General features: G+C 36.5%; 3 protein-coding genes across 3 annotated transcripts; 2 read left to right on the top strand and 1 right to left on the bottom strand.

Moving 5' to 3' along the window:
* Positions 1–4666: 4666 nt before the first annotated feature.
* tmem179aa (transmembrane protein 179a, genome duplicate A) lies at positions 4667–6420 on the bottom strand. The gene is made up of 4 exons (XM_056764960.1): positions 6119–6420; positions 5576–5713; positions 5385–5463; positions 4667–5283 (listed from the first exon to the last, which is right to left on the bottom strand). Exons 1-4 carry the CDS (start codon positions 6415–6417, stop codon positions 5107–5109), a joined length of 693 nt encoding a protein of 230 aa, XP_056620938.1. The 5' UTR covers positions 6418–6420; the 3' UTR covers positions 4667–5106.
* Positions 6421–7686: 1266 nt separating this feature from the next.
* Positions 7687–10216, top strand: prph2lb (peripherin 2-like b). Its single transcript, XM_056763759.1, has 3 exons — positions 7687–8264; positions 9562–9808; positions 9980–10216. The coding sequence occupies exons 1-3, from the start codon at positions 7687–7689 to the stop codon at positions 10214–10216; spliced, it is 1062 nt and encodes a 353-aa protein (XP_056619737.1).
* Positions 10217–13105: 2889 nt separating this feature from the next.
* On the top strand, positions 13106–17586 carry serpina10a (serpin peptidase inhibitor, clade A (alpha-1 antiproteinase, antitrypsin), member 10a). Its single transcript, XM_056764765.1, has 5 exons — positions 13106–13277; positions 13800–14343; positions 14736–15009; positions 15528–15675; positions 16058–17586. Exons 2-5 carry the CDS (start codon positions 13809–13811, stop codon positions 16241–16243), a joined length of 1143 nt encoding a protein of 380 aa, XP_056620743.1. The 5' UTR covers positions 13106–13277; positions 13800–13808; the 3' UTR covers positions 16244–17586.
* Positions 17587–17702: the final 116 nt, after the last annotated feature.

Below are 17702 nucleotides of genomic sequence, written 5' to 3'. Positions count from 1 at the left end.
TATTTTATTTTATTCCACTTAACCATGTCTGAGCAAACAATCACGTACCTTTATGTATTCATGGATTACCAGTGTGGTCTATTATACATATTTCAAAGCATAAATTCTTAGCCAGAACATTTTGTTGCTTTGTAAAAAAACTTGTTGCTTTGTAAAAATAAGCAAATGGGCCTATATGCGTCTATCTGCCCGGTTTTGGAGTACACGGGTCTTTGATGGGGAAATACATTACATTTTAGAGAATTTCGTGCGTCCGATATTTAGGCTACAATCCATTTTGAAGTGATTTGCAACCTGTCCAGTGGTCCCTTGAGTCACACTAGACCTGACCTGAATCCTAAAGACCGCGTCCTGAGGGATTTTACTCATCTGTTTTCTACCCTGTGTAATCTGGCCAAATTCACATTAATGGAAGGATGGCCCTCAGAATATCATTCACGAATTCACGAATTCCACAGGCTGTCATTTTAAGGCTCTTCTGGTCTTTTCCGTAGACCGTTTAAAGCTTTCCGTATTCCGTTTAAAGCTTTATCCAATATGCAGTTGGTTTATGTGATAGCGCTCTTCTGATATAGACCTAGTTCGTATAATTATGACACTATTGTAATTTTGCCTGCACCTAAAAAAACTTTATAGGCAAATGTTTAATTTTTTATTTCAAATTGTAAAAAAATCGATATTTCTTCAGAGTTCAAACATTGTTCTTCACCTCGTTTAAAAAACACAGGATATCCAAAGTCAAAAAGAAAAGACATTAAATACATTTAATTTCTTTATTTTCATGCGAAATTCATTAATACAATTAAACATAAAAGCAGGCATAAGAAATACAAATAAAGAATGATAGATAGAGATAGAGAGAGAGAGAGAGAGAGAGAGAGGCACGTACTGTACACAGACTGTAAGCAAACAAAGAATCATTCTGTGAATTTAACAAACCTGGTTTATACATAGTAACACCCTGTTGACATTTTCCTTCGTCTGATCAAGTGGTCCTGAACATTTCACAATTTTGATAGGAACTGTTGAACTGTTGAGAACCACTCGGCCAAAGAAGAAGCCACAGGTTACCGAAGAGAAGATCGACGATAGATTCAATGCCATAGATCCTTCACCATCTGTTGTACGCTGCTTGAAAAAGCCCGGATGAATCTTTTCTCAGAGAGATCTTTCCAACCACACCAACTACTGCTTGCTGTGCTGTCTAACACAGTGTGCTTCTTTTATAGAGAGCAAATAGGGGTCTCACACAGGTTGGTGTGGAATGATGATCCTGCCGGTTGGACCTGTCAGAGAGGTTCCTAGCATGCGTGGGCTCTTTAAAGAAGTTCGTTCAGCCTAAACCTACTTGCTAGACCGGTTATAGGACGACGAACACACCTTTCTCAAGAGAAACCCCGGCTTGAATTATCAGTATTCCAGTTTACTTACATGATTGATTTACAAATTTCAGTGTCTCACATTTGATTCATTTCTATTCATCTACTCTTGTACTGTGAATCAAATCAGATCAACTGTGAAAACGTTTCAAATGAGTTAAATCGAAAATTGATTTTAGAAGATGATACTGTAATTCACAATAAAATGTCAATGAAGAGTATGAGAGAGAGAGAGATAGAGAGATCTCATCTATTCATAATATTTAATGATGATGTACAACATGTCTCAGATTTTAGCATTGCAAACATCTAAAAAAGACATTTGGGAGATAAAAATGAATATGGGTTTCAAATTGAATAAAGTCAATTATTATTTTTACTTAATAAATAAGAAACTATAGCTATTGTGACATATATGGTCACGATATCCTGCCTTTATCAACTAAAAATCATATCAATTCTGTTTGTATAATTATTTTCATAGAAAACTATTTCGTCCTTGTTTTTTTAATCCTCATTCTTTGAAACCTATTTTGTTGCCCTCATTGAATTTAGGCAAGCAGATTGCTTATTTAGTTCTTTCTCTATTTAAACACATCTAAAATGACAAGAATGATAGTATATAGTATTAAACCGGATAGTGAAGCACACAGTGATTTGATATACTGTAACATCAAATGACATCATAAAGGAATAGTAGGATCTATAAACAAATAATAATAACGATTAAATATCAGGAGTTTGAGTCACTTTATTTTACTTATCTAGTCATGCCCTGTTCTAGTGCCATAAGGCTGATGTCACCAGCTGTATATATTTTAGAAATGCATATTTTACCATTCAACAACAAGCATGAATGCTATTATACAGGATGTGCTTGTAAAGATGCCATCCTTTGACTGGAAAAATCTAATTGGAAGCTGTTATCTACACGGCAGACCTGTTCTTAGAGGTCACAGTGAAACTATTCCAACTGCTGACATTCCTCTGCTTTAAAAAAATGTTACATGGGCAATGATACATGATTAAAATTTGAGCACAAAATCATAAACTTGATAGATACCTTACTACATGTAAATTGAGAATGTGATACACCCTATACAATAATTTATACAATAAATAAAACAGAAATAATTATAATATCAATTAATGTGTTGTTTAAAATGTCCTTGTACATAAGGAGAAATACAAGGAAATAAGATGATCCATGAGGCAAAGCAGCATAATAGACATACACCTCAGATCAAGCCCACAAAAATGGTTAAAGTCTGTAGGCTAAATACAGTGTGCAATTATTTGTGTGTGTGTGTGTGTGTGTGTGTGTGTGTGCATGCAAGTGATGATGTCCACTTGCATGGGACTGAAGCACACATGTCCATATACTGAAAACTTGCCTGTGGGGTAAATCAAATACTGATAACTGCATTTGCAGATAAGTCTTGCAGATAAAATCTGTATTTACCTTACATGTATTGCGAGACAATGCTTATACAACAATACAATGTTGCCCCTTTTAAATCTATCACTCTGTACTGGTAGATCCTGACTGACCAGAAATATGTATGTCAATGGACCAAGACCCCATGTGTCCAAAAACCAAATGATGTTGCTTCTTTCACATAAGCACATAACCAGTTTAGGGTCACTTATTCATAATTTTACCATTTTTTTTCACAGTTCCATCTTAGAACACTAAACAAAACTATGCAATAACACAAATGATAATGTGAATTATGTTTACTTTATACCGCGTGATATATTTTTTCTGGCAACTTCATTCAGTTAAATTAATTCATTTAATAACCTTTTTTATTAAACAAAATGTTAGTTTTGCAATAAAAGAAACAAGTTTAGATATTGTTTGTCCACAAAACCAATCGAAAACATTTAGGCACACACCTCCAGATCAAAGGATTTGTGAGGTCAAGAGAAATATTTTCAAGTGATCCGAAACTTGTGTACATGTCGTGTGTTGTGTGACAGCTGGAACCAGTTTCTAGAAGATGTCAGACTCCACATAAAAGATTTTTTCTTTAAACAATATTCTATATTTGTTAACTTCATTCATCCTCTTATGATGAGGGTTAAAGGAGGAAGCCATTAAGATGAATTCAAGTAAGTTGGCTATAGGTTCTTCTAAAGGTTCTGCTTACAGGTGAGGAACACGTTGAGGGTATTAAGACTTTTAAGTACAAACCCAAAATATGAAATATATTTATATTTATTGGGCTATCAAGAAATGGCATACTGCTGTAAACATATCACAAATGACTTATCTTTGAAGTCATCATTAGGCCTTAAGAGAAATGGGAGGGAGATGGATGGAATGCTGTTGGTACTGAACAGAACAATGGCTCATCCACATTCTTCTTCTTAGAGAGGCTTTGTGACATTTTTAGCCTCTGTGACAGTTCTGTAAATCTGTAAAACCAGCTTCACATTTTATGTCTCAAGATAAAGGGCTGGTGTGGCTATAGCTGCTTGACTGTAAATTGACTTTTGATCACGTTGTTCCTTGTTCTACTCGCTAAAGCGAAACAACATTATTGTGAGTAACACAAAAGTCTTGTGACAAGGTAATCACAGACCACAAAGCCATGAATATTATTGTGCTGTAAACCACACAAACAACAGTTACCATATGAAATGCATTCTAAGTAAATAACAATAGGTTTTACAAAATACAACAGTGGGAGTGTGATTTAGGATTGTGCCTTATAACCACATTGTACTTATTTAAGTCTTCATTTAATTGATATCTAAATTAAATTATAATGTCATTGTCTCAGATAACTGAGCCTGAATGTAAGTGTCTGTTTTCCATTGTAAGTGAAACAACTTGAAAAAGAATTAATATTAATATTCTTTATCATTTGTGGTCTTTTTCTAGTCCAATCAACTACAATTCAACTATCTTGCCAAGAAATAAAGCCTAAAGTACTTAAACTGAACCATGGAAACGAGCAAATGTATGCCTATGCTTTGAAATGATTAACGTTTATATTACACAGATGAAAATGTTGAGTTATTTGGTTGTTTATAAGGAAACAAGGATCAAATCTAGTTGAATATGTGGCAATTCTTTAAAATAATCATTTTAGCCACTAGGTGGTGACAAAGACAGCAAAACTTTAAACGCTGGTCGTTGAGACGCAAATCCAAATTGATACAGTTGTGAGATGTTTTGCAAAAACTATGGGATCTGGAAATATATGTACATTTGATGTTTTAGTAATAATGCTATCATCTTGTATGTGTTGAATAAAAAAAAAATGTTACTGCAAAAATGTATACTCATATATTTATTCATAATTTATAAAACAAAATAATACCACCCTGTGTGCCATTGCACTTTTTTCATATTGTACATAGCTTATCATAGCTCTTGATAGAACACATACCCCATCTTAATCATGATGATAATACATTTGCAAAACCATAAAAAAAACATTTAGGCTACAAGTATCAGTATGATGTCTAAAGAACATCACTGGACCTTTAACTCTCTGATATGAGCCTTGAGTATGGCATGTGCATTGATCATTCATTTAAACATAAACATACTTTGCAAATGATACTAAAGACCAGACTCGGAGTAATGTAATTTTTGTCATAGGTTTTGTACAAAATGGTTAAGATTATTATTTCAGGTCTCATAAACTAGTAGCTGTGTGAATGGTATATACTGTAAATGGATTGAGAGAGAGAGAGAGAGAGAGATGTTGGTTTACATCATTACATTCCTGTTATACACATAAGAACTCTGTAAAGGATGACCGAGCAGAAGTTCCTTCTCCTGAACTAGACTGTCCAGCAGCTCCTGCTGCCTGTGGTTATGATAAACCTTCATGAAGGCCAGAACAGTTAGACCCAACCAGCATAACCAAGATGACCACAAGCCAAACTGTGAAAGAGAGAATCGGACAAAAATGTTGCATTAATATCCTTTATTATGAATATTTTCTGAACTCTGAAAGATTAGCTTGACACTAGAAAATATCTTACCTGTGCGATGGCAAACTGGTCATAAAAGGATGAGTTATCAACATCAAGCTCTAAATTTGTGTCTTGCAGGTCCTCACAACTGCCAAAGAAAAATGCACCCATCTTAAAACTTAGTAATATTAGGATTTTAGTTCAGATTTATACTATCACAGCATATGATTTTTGTTCAGATTTATACTGTCACAGCTTACCTGCTTGGCAAGGCCCCCTTTTCAGTGACAGCATCACACCATGAGTTAAAGCCAACGCTGGTAATGGTGCCCGCCACAAACACCACAAATACCACAAGGAGGGACAGCAGCAAATTCAGGAAGGCATGGAAATGAGAGCTATAAAAGATGAAAGAACAGCTATTGAATAAAATAGTGTATCATAACATGATTTGCTTTGATTATGTAAATATGTCAAATCTCTACAGAGAAAAAAACACAGAAAGCATCACAAAATTCTAATGCGTTAAATGGTTATAATTATAACTTTTTTGGAAACTACAATATGATGGTCTCTTTGGGACCTTACTGGTGATGTATTGGGATATGATGATGGGATCTGGTGAATAGGAATCAATTGTACAATATTAAATCCTACAAGAATAAGGCCCAAAACACCACGTAAAATAATTTTATGGTGAGCAGGAACAGCTGATGATTCATAATGGTATCTTGGAGTTATGATTTTGTTTTTCAGCAAGGTTTAATCCAGAATATACTGTAAATGCATAAGGGGTCACCTACTCGTGCCCCTTGCAAAGAAAGAAAAGCGTCCGCCACGCCTGTACAGCGGAGAGGATGAGCGACACGATGCCCACGAAAGTGATAAACCGGCAGGATGATTCTGGTCCCCATTCCTCAACAACAAAGCGCTGCTTCCCCATCGTCATGTTCTCATTCTGCCACATTCCCTCCGTAAACAGCAGGCATCTTCCCTGGAAGTCATCCCCGTTCTCGGAGAGTGGCACAACGGCGATGAAACCGAACAGAAACGCTAAAAAGTAAAGGATGCACTGACCGAACAGAAAATGATCTACGGCCATCGTCCCGGCAACTGCATTCTGCATTCTGCTGCTACTGCGCATGTCGACGAATGCTGAACTGTCGCTGCATCATTGGACGAGGAATAAAAATGTTACCACTTGTTCTGTAAATTACATAGCTCCGATTTATAAACAATAATGATTATTGATTCAAATAGATTTGTGTTATGCGCAAAATGTCTTAATTTTACATAAAATTGATCACAGTATTTGAGATTTGAATGTTTTCCCGATTCACATTTCTGTATATGTACAGTATTAACATACTAAATTATTATAAATAAACAATAAGTAAACTGTATTAGTTGTATTTATTTATTTATACTTTTATTTATTTATTGGCCAGACTGAATAAAGTTGGGTTCCTCCAGTTGAGTCTTCATATCTCCCTCATCTCATGTACGCAAGAATTTTAGGCAGTCTTGTGTCTGATACATTTTTCTTTACTACAAAATTAGAGTAAATCCCTTTTTTATTATTGTTTTTAAGTGGGTGGGGTAACACTACTGTTATTGGCCCAGATGGCAAGGAGGTGTTCCATTAAATCCAAGGGATAAATGGATTAGTTGGAGGTCAAAGAGAGGATGAACGGAAGTCACTTTAAACCTTCTGGCCTCACGTCTTTTCTCTTTCCAACATGCACTAAAGAAACAAGTAAGTGCCATCAACTAAAATACCTGTTTATGGATTATGTGACCATATGTGAATTCATGAGAAATGACCAGGTAGGTTATGTGTTTTTGAGTTTTTTTTTTGTGAAAGTACAGTAGAAACCTGACAGGTATTAGAGAGATCGCAGTTTACCTACAAGAATAATGTTCTTGACCAATTTCATGAACATTTAAGCACATCGGCTTAGAATTTTTAAGTGTGCATATGGCTACTTCAAATAATATGTTATTAATAGCTTTGTTATCATTTTAATTCAAAGAATTCTTCAATTGTTATCTTGCATTATTTATTGTATACTTATATACTGTATCATCAAACCATGTAAATTATCTTTGCATTTTTTTCCATATCTTCCCTGTTTTGATTTAAGTACCTGTGCTGTTATCCAGCTAAGGTCATCATCCAGGAGTGTAAAAATACCTCATGTAAGCGGCTTATGAACCCCTATTGTTCATCTATCCCAGTTCACTTACCTATTCCGTGGAACATTTTCTCCATCCTCTTCAATTTGCCTTCATTTATCACCCTAGAATAAAATTGACATCAAGATTTCAACATTTACTGCTGGGACGGTAAAAGCACACCCGCTCTTTTACAATGGCCGTCTTAAAAGTGACATTCACAAAGACAAATAGAGACAAATTGGCCCAGGTTTTATGGGTGTTGAACTGGGTGTCCGTGGTAACAGGAGTTACTCTCTTCAGTCTGGGCCTGTTCCTAAAAGTGGAGATTGAGAAGCGCCGCGAGCTGATGTCAAAGGAGATCGACTCAGTGCCAAACATGCTTATCTCCGTGGGCCTGACTGCCTGCGCGATTAACTTTTTAGGGGGAAAGATCTGCTACGACTGCGTGGACACCACCAAATTCCTGCGATGGAAGCTGCTGATGCTGCCTTACATCATTTGTACATTTTTCTTCACGTTTTGCATCCTTGTGGGGGCCCTCATGTGCTATAGTATGCGCAATGACCTAGAGGAGTCGCTGTTTCAGGGCTTGCGCGACGCCATGCGGTACTATAAGGACACAGACATGCCAGGCCACTGTTACATTAAACGCACAATGGACATGCTGCAGATGCAGTTTCAGTGCTGTGGCAATGGAGATTACCGGGACTGGTTTCACATACAGTGGATAAGTAGCCGTTACCTGGATATGACGAAAAGTGAAGTGGTGGAGTAAGTCAATTATTTTACCCATAACGCACTTTTATCTCAAGTGGTTAATTCTGATAAATTATGAATAAAATGAAAGTTCTTTTAAAAGTGGGAGTAAAGCAAGTATGCATTGTAATGCCCTGCTAGAAAAGAAACGCAATAGAAACCATCACAGAAATTATATTGGGTAACATTAAAATACCATTATGAAACATTAGATAAAAAAACCCATAAAAAACCTTATTGTAGTGTGTTTTAGGCTTTATTCCAACAGGATTATTCTGCCAGTGAACAGCCCACCAACCGAATCACATACCAGAAGACAGCATTACGGCTTCCATTAAACCAGAACAATTCCCTTTATAACCATTAAAGGGGTCATATGGCGCAAATACGTGTTTTTCGGTGTCTTTGGGTGTTTTCTGAATTGCTCATGCATGTATTAGACACATACAATTGCAAAAATGAAAGTGTCGGAAGAAAAGATGCATTCTATCTAAAAGCAAATACTTTCCCAGACCTGGCTGAAATGCCTCATGTTAACACCACCCCACAAATATATGTCTGTTCATGGTATGATTCAACTAAGACCGCCCACATGTATGGTAAGTGGTGGGTCTACCTGTCAGTACAATTGCTTTGGAACCTGATGTTCCAAATATGGTAAGAGACCGTCACACGCTTGCAGTAATCGACCAATCACTACACACTGGTTAACTGGCCAATCATAGCATACCTCGCTATTCAGAGCGATGAGCTTCGTAAAAAATCTGTGCATTTTAGAGAGGCGGGGGAAAGAGGATATACAAACATGCACGGTGTATGTAAAATACAGCATTTTTTAACCTTATATCGTATATACTTATTGCATTACATCTAAAACAAACAATAATATTCATTTTAGCCATGTTATATGACCCCTTTAAATCTGTTCTGGGCAGGTGAAATAATAGAGATCAAATAGAAACCACCTCAAAAATTCTGATGGTATTTATTAAAATACCATTATGAATCATTAGCTTTTCCTATATTAACATTCAGTTTTTTATTGTGTTTTGCACATCTACATCCCACCAATAGAATCCATCACATGCCAGTAGACACCAGTACTGTTTTCAATAAAACCAGTACAATTCCCATTGTAACCATTGAATCCATTAAATGTTAGATTGTGTTTTGGTTTTTAAACACACGTGATGTAATGTTTTACATCGCTTAATTTTGATCTTCACTATATACATATTCTGTTATTTCTGTACTAATTTTTTTTTTTTCATTTCCTACATCCACTGTCTCTGAAAAATAATCTTTGCTTCAGTCGACTACAGAGTAATGTGGAGGGTAAATATCTGATCGATGGCGTGCCCTTCAGCTGCTGTAACATACACTCTTCTCGACCCTGCATCCAACATCAAATCACCAACAACTCGGCGCACTACAACTATGAGTACCAGACGGAAGAATTTAACCTTAATCGAAAGGGCTGCAGACATGCCCTTCTGGATCACTACACAGACATTATGCAGTCTATTGGTTTAATTGTTCTTACCATCTGGCTTTTCGAGGTTATTATTTGATAACTATATTTGCTTTTTGTAATGAATTGTTATTACATAAATGTTTGATGGGGAACATAAAGATCTATCATTATTTACCGTAGTCTTTTCAAGTGCATTGGTTTATCTTAGCTACAGCTAAACTCAAGTACTTTTTCCATTTCTTCTTCTTTCCACCAGGTGTCTGTGTTGACTGGGGTACGATATCTTCAGACAGCCATGGAAAATGTGTTGAGGTTAGGCGACCCTGACTCTGAGTCTGATGGCTGGATTCTGGAGAACAGCATAGCAGACACAGCGCGTTATAATTTCAACATCATTAAGAACTTGGGCAAGTGCTACCAAGTTGACGATGACCCCAATATTGATGTACCGAGCACAAGTCAGCGACCACACGAGAACGTGCCTTCCAGTTAAATACCAGCAAGCGGTGAGGTAGTACTAAAACATGGATATTTACTCAGCCAATAATGGCAGCCTTGGAGATCAAGCTCTGCACTGAAGCCTAACATACCTGATGAACACAAAGAGGAAACAAATGTAAACAGGGATTTGTTGTAACTATAAAACTATGCTGAAAAGGTGATCTCAGTTCGAGCGTTACTTCACAGCAATGTAACCCGTGCCATAAAAAGAGAAATGAAAGAGCATTTTAGGATGCTGCTTGGGAATCATGAATGTGAGGGGGTTTGTATAAACTCAAGATCGAATCTCAATCAGTTCATCTCATCCTGCAATTCAGGGATACAGTTCCTGTGACCAATGACTTACAAAGTAAATCGGGATGAACATGACAGTACCAGGACTTAACAAAAAGGTAATGGAAGACATACTTTTCTGTGCCTCTATCCTGTAATGAAGATTATTTTGTGCACCCTACTATCTCAATGGCACATTTAAAGATTATGTGAAAAGGGTTCAAACAACAGGCCTGTGTCAATATCGAGAAGGCATACTACAAAACTACAAAATGCCTTTTGTGGTCCAACAAGGATCTTGTTCTTCTTTACTGCAGTTTTACCTCCTTTACTGTATCTATTTTACAAGTAAAGCATTCACATTTTGTTTAAGCGGTTTATCGTGTCTGTGGACAGTGCGAGACAGTGGGGCCCACCGATTTCCAAAAGCCTTGAGTGGAGAGTGAAAATACAACATCGCAAATGTGACTGATATTGATATGAACAAACAGGGCTTGAATATGCACTTGTGACTATTGGCACAATTAATGGACATAAGAAATGTTATTAAACCCAGACTACTTAGCATTGAAAAAAAACAGAGCTCAACTCTCAGAGCTAAAACGATTTCTGGTGACTGTGGTTGCATCAAAATTTTCAATTGGCTTATTTGAAGTTTCAGTGTTGCAGGTGTTTGTAAAAGTAACAAAGTGAACTGAGCCTAAAGATCCTAGAAACTTTTCCCTAGATGTCATTTTATTACAGTGAGTACAGTAACTTCTAACTGCATTATTGTCGCTTTGATGTAAAGTGTTGTCATCACTGCAATGCATTGACATTGAACATTCTTGTAATTTAAACTATTTCTCTCAATCGCTACCCTAAGAATTTATTTGCAATGTAATTTGATATGACATCTGTTACAGACCAAAATTATTTTTAATCAAATTATGAGAAACATATTCTTGTTTTTAATGTTTTGGCCTTTAAAAAAGTATTGGGCAGTTACTCTGAGGCCTTGTAGGACCAAAATGCTTCCTGCATTACTGGTCTCAGTAAATGCAAAGAAAAATGATGTCTTACATGTAACTTGAGCTTTGCCGTCAGATTGTATTCCTGCTGTGTTTATCAGCATGTATTAAAATCCTTATGTCATGGCACTTCAGAAGTGGTTACTTTTTTATAAAACATGTAAGAATGCCTGTGATAAAAATTATACAATTACACTAAAAAAGCTTCAGTGTCAAGACTGAATAACTAGCTTGTTCCTGTTATGTTTGGTGAGCCCTTCAAAGCGAGCCAAAGTAAGCTCAACTTGTGCACAAGCAACGCTCTAAATCCTTTGAACTAAAGAGATTGCTCTTCACTTATCTTCCAATCCTTCACTTGGCCAAGCAACCGATTAAGAATGTACTATTCATCTTGGATTATAAACAAACTGACTAGTTAAAACACATTCTAATGTTCATAGTCTGCTGGGATATAAGTTGGTGACCACAATACAATAGAGGAAACAATAATTTATAGACACATTAAGGCCTAATTGTTTCCTTCTTAATATTACTCATATATTTAATGCACATTCATTCATAACACAAACTTGTGTTACAAAACTGTGTGTTGCATGTCAAAACTGCCTTTAAACATAGACCCTCTGTGTGCCAGTGTCTGTAAAAACACTAGACCATTGTACCACACACATTTGGATGAGCAAAACATTTCTTTTATAGAAACACAGATGTGAACCTCATAAAGGCACACTATATCATTTTAGGCAGCTTCCTTTTAGACCCCTGGCCTGGGCTGCGTGCGTAACGCTGTCAAAGCTCCGCCCCCTTTGAGTGGGGGTCTGTATCCGAGACTGGACAGGGGACAGAAAGTGCTTTGGGTGTTTTCCAAACTCTTATACATGGGTCAATGACAAATAAGAAAATGTCAGGTGGTGCGACCATATATTAATTTAAAATAATATACATTTAATGTATTTAGCACTGAGTATTTTTCCCCTCATATATAAGAAATTTAACATAAAATCATGCCAAAATATTTTATTAAGAATTTTATTGAGAAAATTAACATTTATTTCTCAGTTTTGTTCTCTGTTTGTATGTTCGGACGGTCGCACCACCTGACATTTTTGGTCTTTCAAACACCAAAACTCAAAAAATCTATTGAATTTCAATAAAATGAAAAGGGTTTCTTATAAAGGACATATTGTAGATCCATTTGATATATGACATGTATTTATTCAAATTCTTTTTAGGAAAATAATGAATTTGGACACAAAACACGTCATTGACCCACATGCGTGGTCATTTTATTTTGAGGTTTCATATTACATACACCGTGTCAGTCACCTAGCTGAAATGTGTGTTTCTCCTAAACATCATATTAACAATTTTACACGTATGGTTTCAAAAACTGGGTGGCATTAATTTCATACTGCGTTGTTTTCCTTTAGTTAAGTATTTGTGTACCCTTAAAAAACACGATACTTTAACATATTGTAAAAATAATACAGAAAATAATTGAGGATACATCAATTAAATTGAAGAAACAGCCCATGTTTTACAGCATACGCATTGTTTTATTGCTTTACGCAAACTGCGTACGTAAATGGTCAAGAATGCGAAAGGGCGGATGTTGCGTAATATTCGTGCGCTGGTTTGTTGTTGATGGTTGATGCCGTTATGTGAAGTGATTTTGACGTTTTAATTCTTGTTGTGTCATTTACATTGAAGGATTTGAACTCAACCGTATCCATATATCCAAACTGCGCTGTGACGTCAAAGCAGGCATTCGTAAGTAGTCCGGCCTAGAACAGATAACACAGAATATCCTAGAGATGAATTAATTTAATGAACGCAGTTGTGAAAATGAACCACTATTCCGCATGTATTATTTCAAATATGTTTAATAGTATTCGCTGTAGTTATAGCGCCATATATCATCTATGGTTCTCAGTCTATATGCGAAGGAATTACATATGTCGTCATGATGTAAACCTCAAGCATTCTATATTGCATGTGAATAAAGTTAGATGTGATATGGAGGACTGATCTTATGTATTTGGGCCTATAAATGATAACGGGCTGCATTAATCTATTATCTGATATTAGGTTAGCCATTTGGTGTTCGTGTTCTTCGTTTTGGTATACATTTTGTGCCCAGCTTTTATTCCAAACATCTTGCGATATCAAATGCAGTCAGGATTGCAATGTGTATTATCATACTGAATAACCTGTCTATATGATATTCAGTCTAGATATATTTGCTTTTTGATGTTGGAAAAATTCCCCTCTATATTTTTCTTTGAAACACAGAGACTGAAGATGGGCATCATCTCCCTCTTGATCAGTTCATCTCTCCTTGCTGTGTGTGTTATCGGCCAAACTACAGACATTGAAGAGCTTGCCACCAAGAATGCAGACTTTGCTACCCGGCTTTACAGCATTGTTTCCAGTACAAGTGATGACAATGTAGTGGTTTCAACCTTCGGGGCAACTTTGGCTCTTGCCACACTAGCAGTAGGGGCCGGTGGGACCTCTAGTACTGAGCTTTTACAGGGCATAGGTGTGGAGAAAGATAGAGAAATCCTACTTCAGCAGCTTAGAGAGACCACTGCTCAGATCCAGGCCACCGGGCTCTTCACTAGCCAGCAGGTAGAGGCAAATGCCGACTTCAGCACCAGGGTTAAGCAGTTTTATAATGCAAATGTTCAAAATCTGAATTATGCCAATGGGGTGATGGCCAAAGGGAGCATCAATGATTATGTAAGAGGCCGAACGGGGGGTAAAATCATTGATATGGTGGACAGTGTCGATCCACAAACCATGGCCATGTTAATAAGCGCTGCTTACTTCACAGGTAAGAAACATAATTCACATGGTCATATATTAATATTTCAAGATTAAAGGGATAGTGCACTGAAAAATCAAGATTCATTATTTAGTCACCGTCATGTCATTTTAAATCTATATGACTTATTTTCTTCACAAAAGATTGTATTTTAAAAAATGTTACCAAACAACTTTGCCTCTCATTGACTTCTGTGGTATGGACACAAAACCACTGAGACAATATTTTCTTTTATGTTCCAATGAAATAGAGTACAAATACAGGTTTTAAACAAAATGAAGGTGAATAAATGATGACAGAATGTGTACTTTTGGGTGACTATCCCCTGGTAAAGAAAACACTAAACTACATGCTTCAAACAGTGAATATACAAAGTGATATCTCCTCTTGATCTTATACAGGCCAGTGGCAGCAACCTTTCAACGCTAGCAACACCCAAGAAGAGCGTTTCTATGTCAACAAGTATACCATTGTGCAAGTGCCCATGATGTTTCGCTCGGATAAATATTACCTGGCCTACGACCCCACCCTGAAGGTTGGCATTCTGAAACTGCCTTGTGAAGATGGCACGGCCATGCTCGTCCTTCTCCCAAATGAAGATGTGGATTACACCCACATTGAAGAAAGCATAACTGGTCACGTATTTCGCGGATGGGTTGCGAAGCTGAAAAAGACGTGAGTCTTGTCAGCTGTTTTCTCATTTATTGGTATGCAGAGGAAAAAATATTTTCCTTTAAATAACATAAAATCTATTAAAATCGTGTTGAGCAGCCTAAGTTACCATATCATGCTTGAGACCATTTATACCCTAGACTGTAAAAACAAGCAACAAAAGGAAAAAATGAAATAAAAATGACAGTCTTGCTCTTCCAAATCCATACTATATGTTGTTTTTCCTGTTATTTGCTAAATCCTCTTCTCTGGTTCAGCTCTTATATCTAATATGGAACCTACAGAATACATAAAAAATCATTGGTTCTCATAATGAAACATCATGACATTAAATAACATGTTGGTTTACATTAACACAATTTGCAGACACTTTATCCAAAGTGCACTCAACGTATTCATTTTATCAACATGTCCATTCCCTGGAAATCGAACCCGTCACCTTGTTGCTATCATGATGCTCTACTATTTAAAAATGATGTATAAAGGGGAGAACTTTGAATTTGTATTTTTTCTTCCTACAGGAAGTTGGAGGTTCAGCTGCCCAGATTTTCACTTCAGCAGTCCAACTCGCTCAAGATGAGTCTGGCCAGCCTGGGCATTAAAGAGGTGTTTGAGAGCGGTGCAGATCTGTCTGGAATCAGCAGTGCAGAAGGCCTAAAACTGTCAGAGGTATAAGATCATCTTAAAACTGAGGGGACAAGCGATGAAAGCTAATGAGAGCATAGAATGAGAATGAATGAGGTTATGTGGTGTTGAATGAATATGCTTGTGAATATTTAATCAAATGTCACTCTTAATGCATAATTCATGTCTACCAGTGAATACACAACAGGATTTCAACTAGTGTCATTAAGAGCATGCATTGATGCCAACGATAAGACACATACAGTTGCTAGAGTGTTTTCTAATATGAGCAGGAGTTTTAGGCATTTAAATGATACAAACTAATATATACTGTAACTGAAATGAATTAAATAATATTAAGAGGGTTCTGAAAGTGCTAATCTATGTCAATGTTAGCATGCATTAACCACTGTCCTTCTGCTCCCAGGTAGTACAGAAGGTCGCCTTTGATGTGGATGAGACCGGAGGCTCATCGGGCTATGCCTTCAACAATTTCTTCACAACTCTTCCTCCGAGGCTCACTTTCAACCGACCATTCATTTTCATCGTCTACCACGAAGCTACTAAATGTATTCTCTACATAGGACGTGTCGTCGACCCAACAAAGAACTAATTATGTACTCGACTGTGCTGAAATTTGGGATCATAACAACTAGTCCTATTAAGCAAATCAGTATTAAGAAAGCAATCGTATAAAATCCTATACAAATATCTGTCAGTGATTCCCAACCACAGGAGCGTCAGGCTACTTGTGCAAATATATAAAGCTAAAATTATGATTTTTAATGGGTTAAATACATTAATAAATTCACACTTAGGTTTTTCTCCATGATCAGCAACAAGCTTGATTGTTTCATTAAAGCAACACTTTGTAGTTTTTCGACCTTAAAATAATGTGTCATAAATTATTTCAGTGGTAGAACAACTCTTAACCGGATGAACTCTACTGTCACTGCTACACGAACAGCCTCCTAGAGGTGACAAGTACACTCAGAAAGTTCTGTGTTCGAGCCAGTACAAACAGCCCCGCCCATCCCCTGTCTGCTTAAGACTGCGATTTGGTTTCCAAACGACGTTTCTGTTTTCGTCAGTTCCGTCAGCTTAGTAAACAAATTCACGTGTTTTGTGCTGCCAACGGGGAAGCTTATACATGGACATTATTTACGTAACTGGTAACAGACTATTGAGCTTATCAAGCACAAGTGGGCGCCATAAGCAAAAGTTCTGTAGTGCTGCTTTAAAAGAATCTACTTGGTGAGTCTTTTCTCCCAGTTTTAATTTGTAATCATTTTATTAGTCTTTAATGGTAATATTTGACCAGTTAAATTAATATTGCTCAAGCGATATTTAATATATGTTACAGTTAAGCACAAAATTAAATGTCTGGCAGTGTTAGGGATTGCAAGCCAGGTACCACTCGCTTTTATTGTATAGATAAGTGTCTACATTCTTCCGATTTTCTCCCTTTGTGTTCCACGGAGGGAAGAAATTTATAAATATTTGAAATAACACATGGGTGAGTACATAACAGAATTTTCATTATCGGGTACTATGCCTTTAAGAACACATCCTTGTGTTTTGAGTCAGAGTGGTTGGGAAACACTGTCCTATGTCCATTCCTCACCATTTGCTTGGATATCAAACCTTAATTCATCTGCAAAATGTACTTTCAGTGGACTAATTTAAAGTAAAAACTATTAAAGTAATATAGTAATGGATTATAAACATTATTAATCTACAAATGATTTAGATTGCAAGTGTCTGTTAGGGAAAAAACTGTACGTTTATAGTGTTTGCTTAAGTGGTTAATTTATGATGTTTATTGATGGAGTTACCTACACAGTATTTTACATGTCATGTTTCATGTTTGTTTGTGCGTGTAGAAATCTGCCTTCTTGTAAGTATTAGCACGTGTACAGGGTGTTCCAACTGCAACTCATTAAAAACATCATATTCGACATAAAGTTTATTCATTGGGTACTAATACATTGGCGTAAATCAGTCAGGTACTAGACGGCACCAGGCACAATCTCATTGGTGTTATGTTATGGAGAGTTTCAAAACTCCTCAAG

This window comes from Triplophysa dalaica, chromosome 13, assembly GCF_015846415.1.
Source record: "Triplophysa dalaica isolate WHDGS20190420 chromosome 13, ASM1584641v1, whole genome shotgun sequence".
NCBI classification, from domain to species: Eukaryota; Metazoa; Chordata; class Actinopteri; order Cypriniformes; family Nemacheilidae; genus Triplophysa; species Triplophysa dalaica.
Note: the sequence above shows the minus strand (reverse complement) of the source record. Positions and strands in the feature narration are given on the sequence as shown.

Bases quoted from the DNA above. Each gene is read 5' to 3' on its own strand.
- tmem179aa (XM_056764960.1), bottom strand. From the start codon at position 6,417: ATGGCCGTAGATCATTTTCTGTTCGGTCAGTGCATCCTTTACTTTTTA. The intron at 5,714-6,118 runs GTAGGTGACCCC...CATCTTTTATAG, and splicing joins TTTCTTTGCAAGGGGCACGA to CTCTCATTTCCATGCCTTCC. The intron at 5,464-5,575 runs GTAAGCTGTGAC...TTTCTTTGGCAG, and splicing joins AAGGGGGCCTTGCCAAGCAG to TTGTGAGGACCTGCAAGACA.
- prph2lb (XM_056763759.1), top strand. From the start codon at position 7,687: ATGGCCGTCTTAAAAGTGACATTCACAAAGACAAATAGAGACAAATTG. The intron at 8,265-9,561 runs GTAAGTCAATTA...TCTTTGCTTCAG, and splicing joins ACGAAAAGTGAAGTGGTGGA to TCGACTACAGAGTAATGTGG. The intron at 9,809-9,979 runs GTTATTATTTGA...TCTTTCCACCAG, and splicing joins TTACCATCTGGCTTTTCGAG to GTGTCTGTGTTGACTGGGGT.
- serpina10a (XM_056764765.1), top strand. From the start codon at position 13,809: ATGGGCATCATCTCCCTCTTGATCAGTTCATCTCTCCTTGCTGTGTGT. The intron at 15,010-15,527 runs GTGAGTCTTGTC...TTCTTCCTACAG, and splicing joins GTTGCGAAGCTGAAAAAGAC to GAAGTTGGAGGTTCAGCTGC. The intron at 15,676-16,057 runs GTATAAGATCAT...TTCTGCTCCCAG, and splicing joins AAGGCCTAAAACTGTCAGAG to GTAGTACAGAAGGTCGCCTT.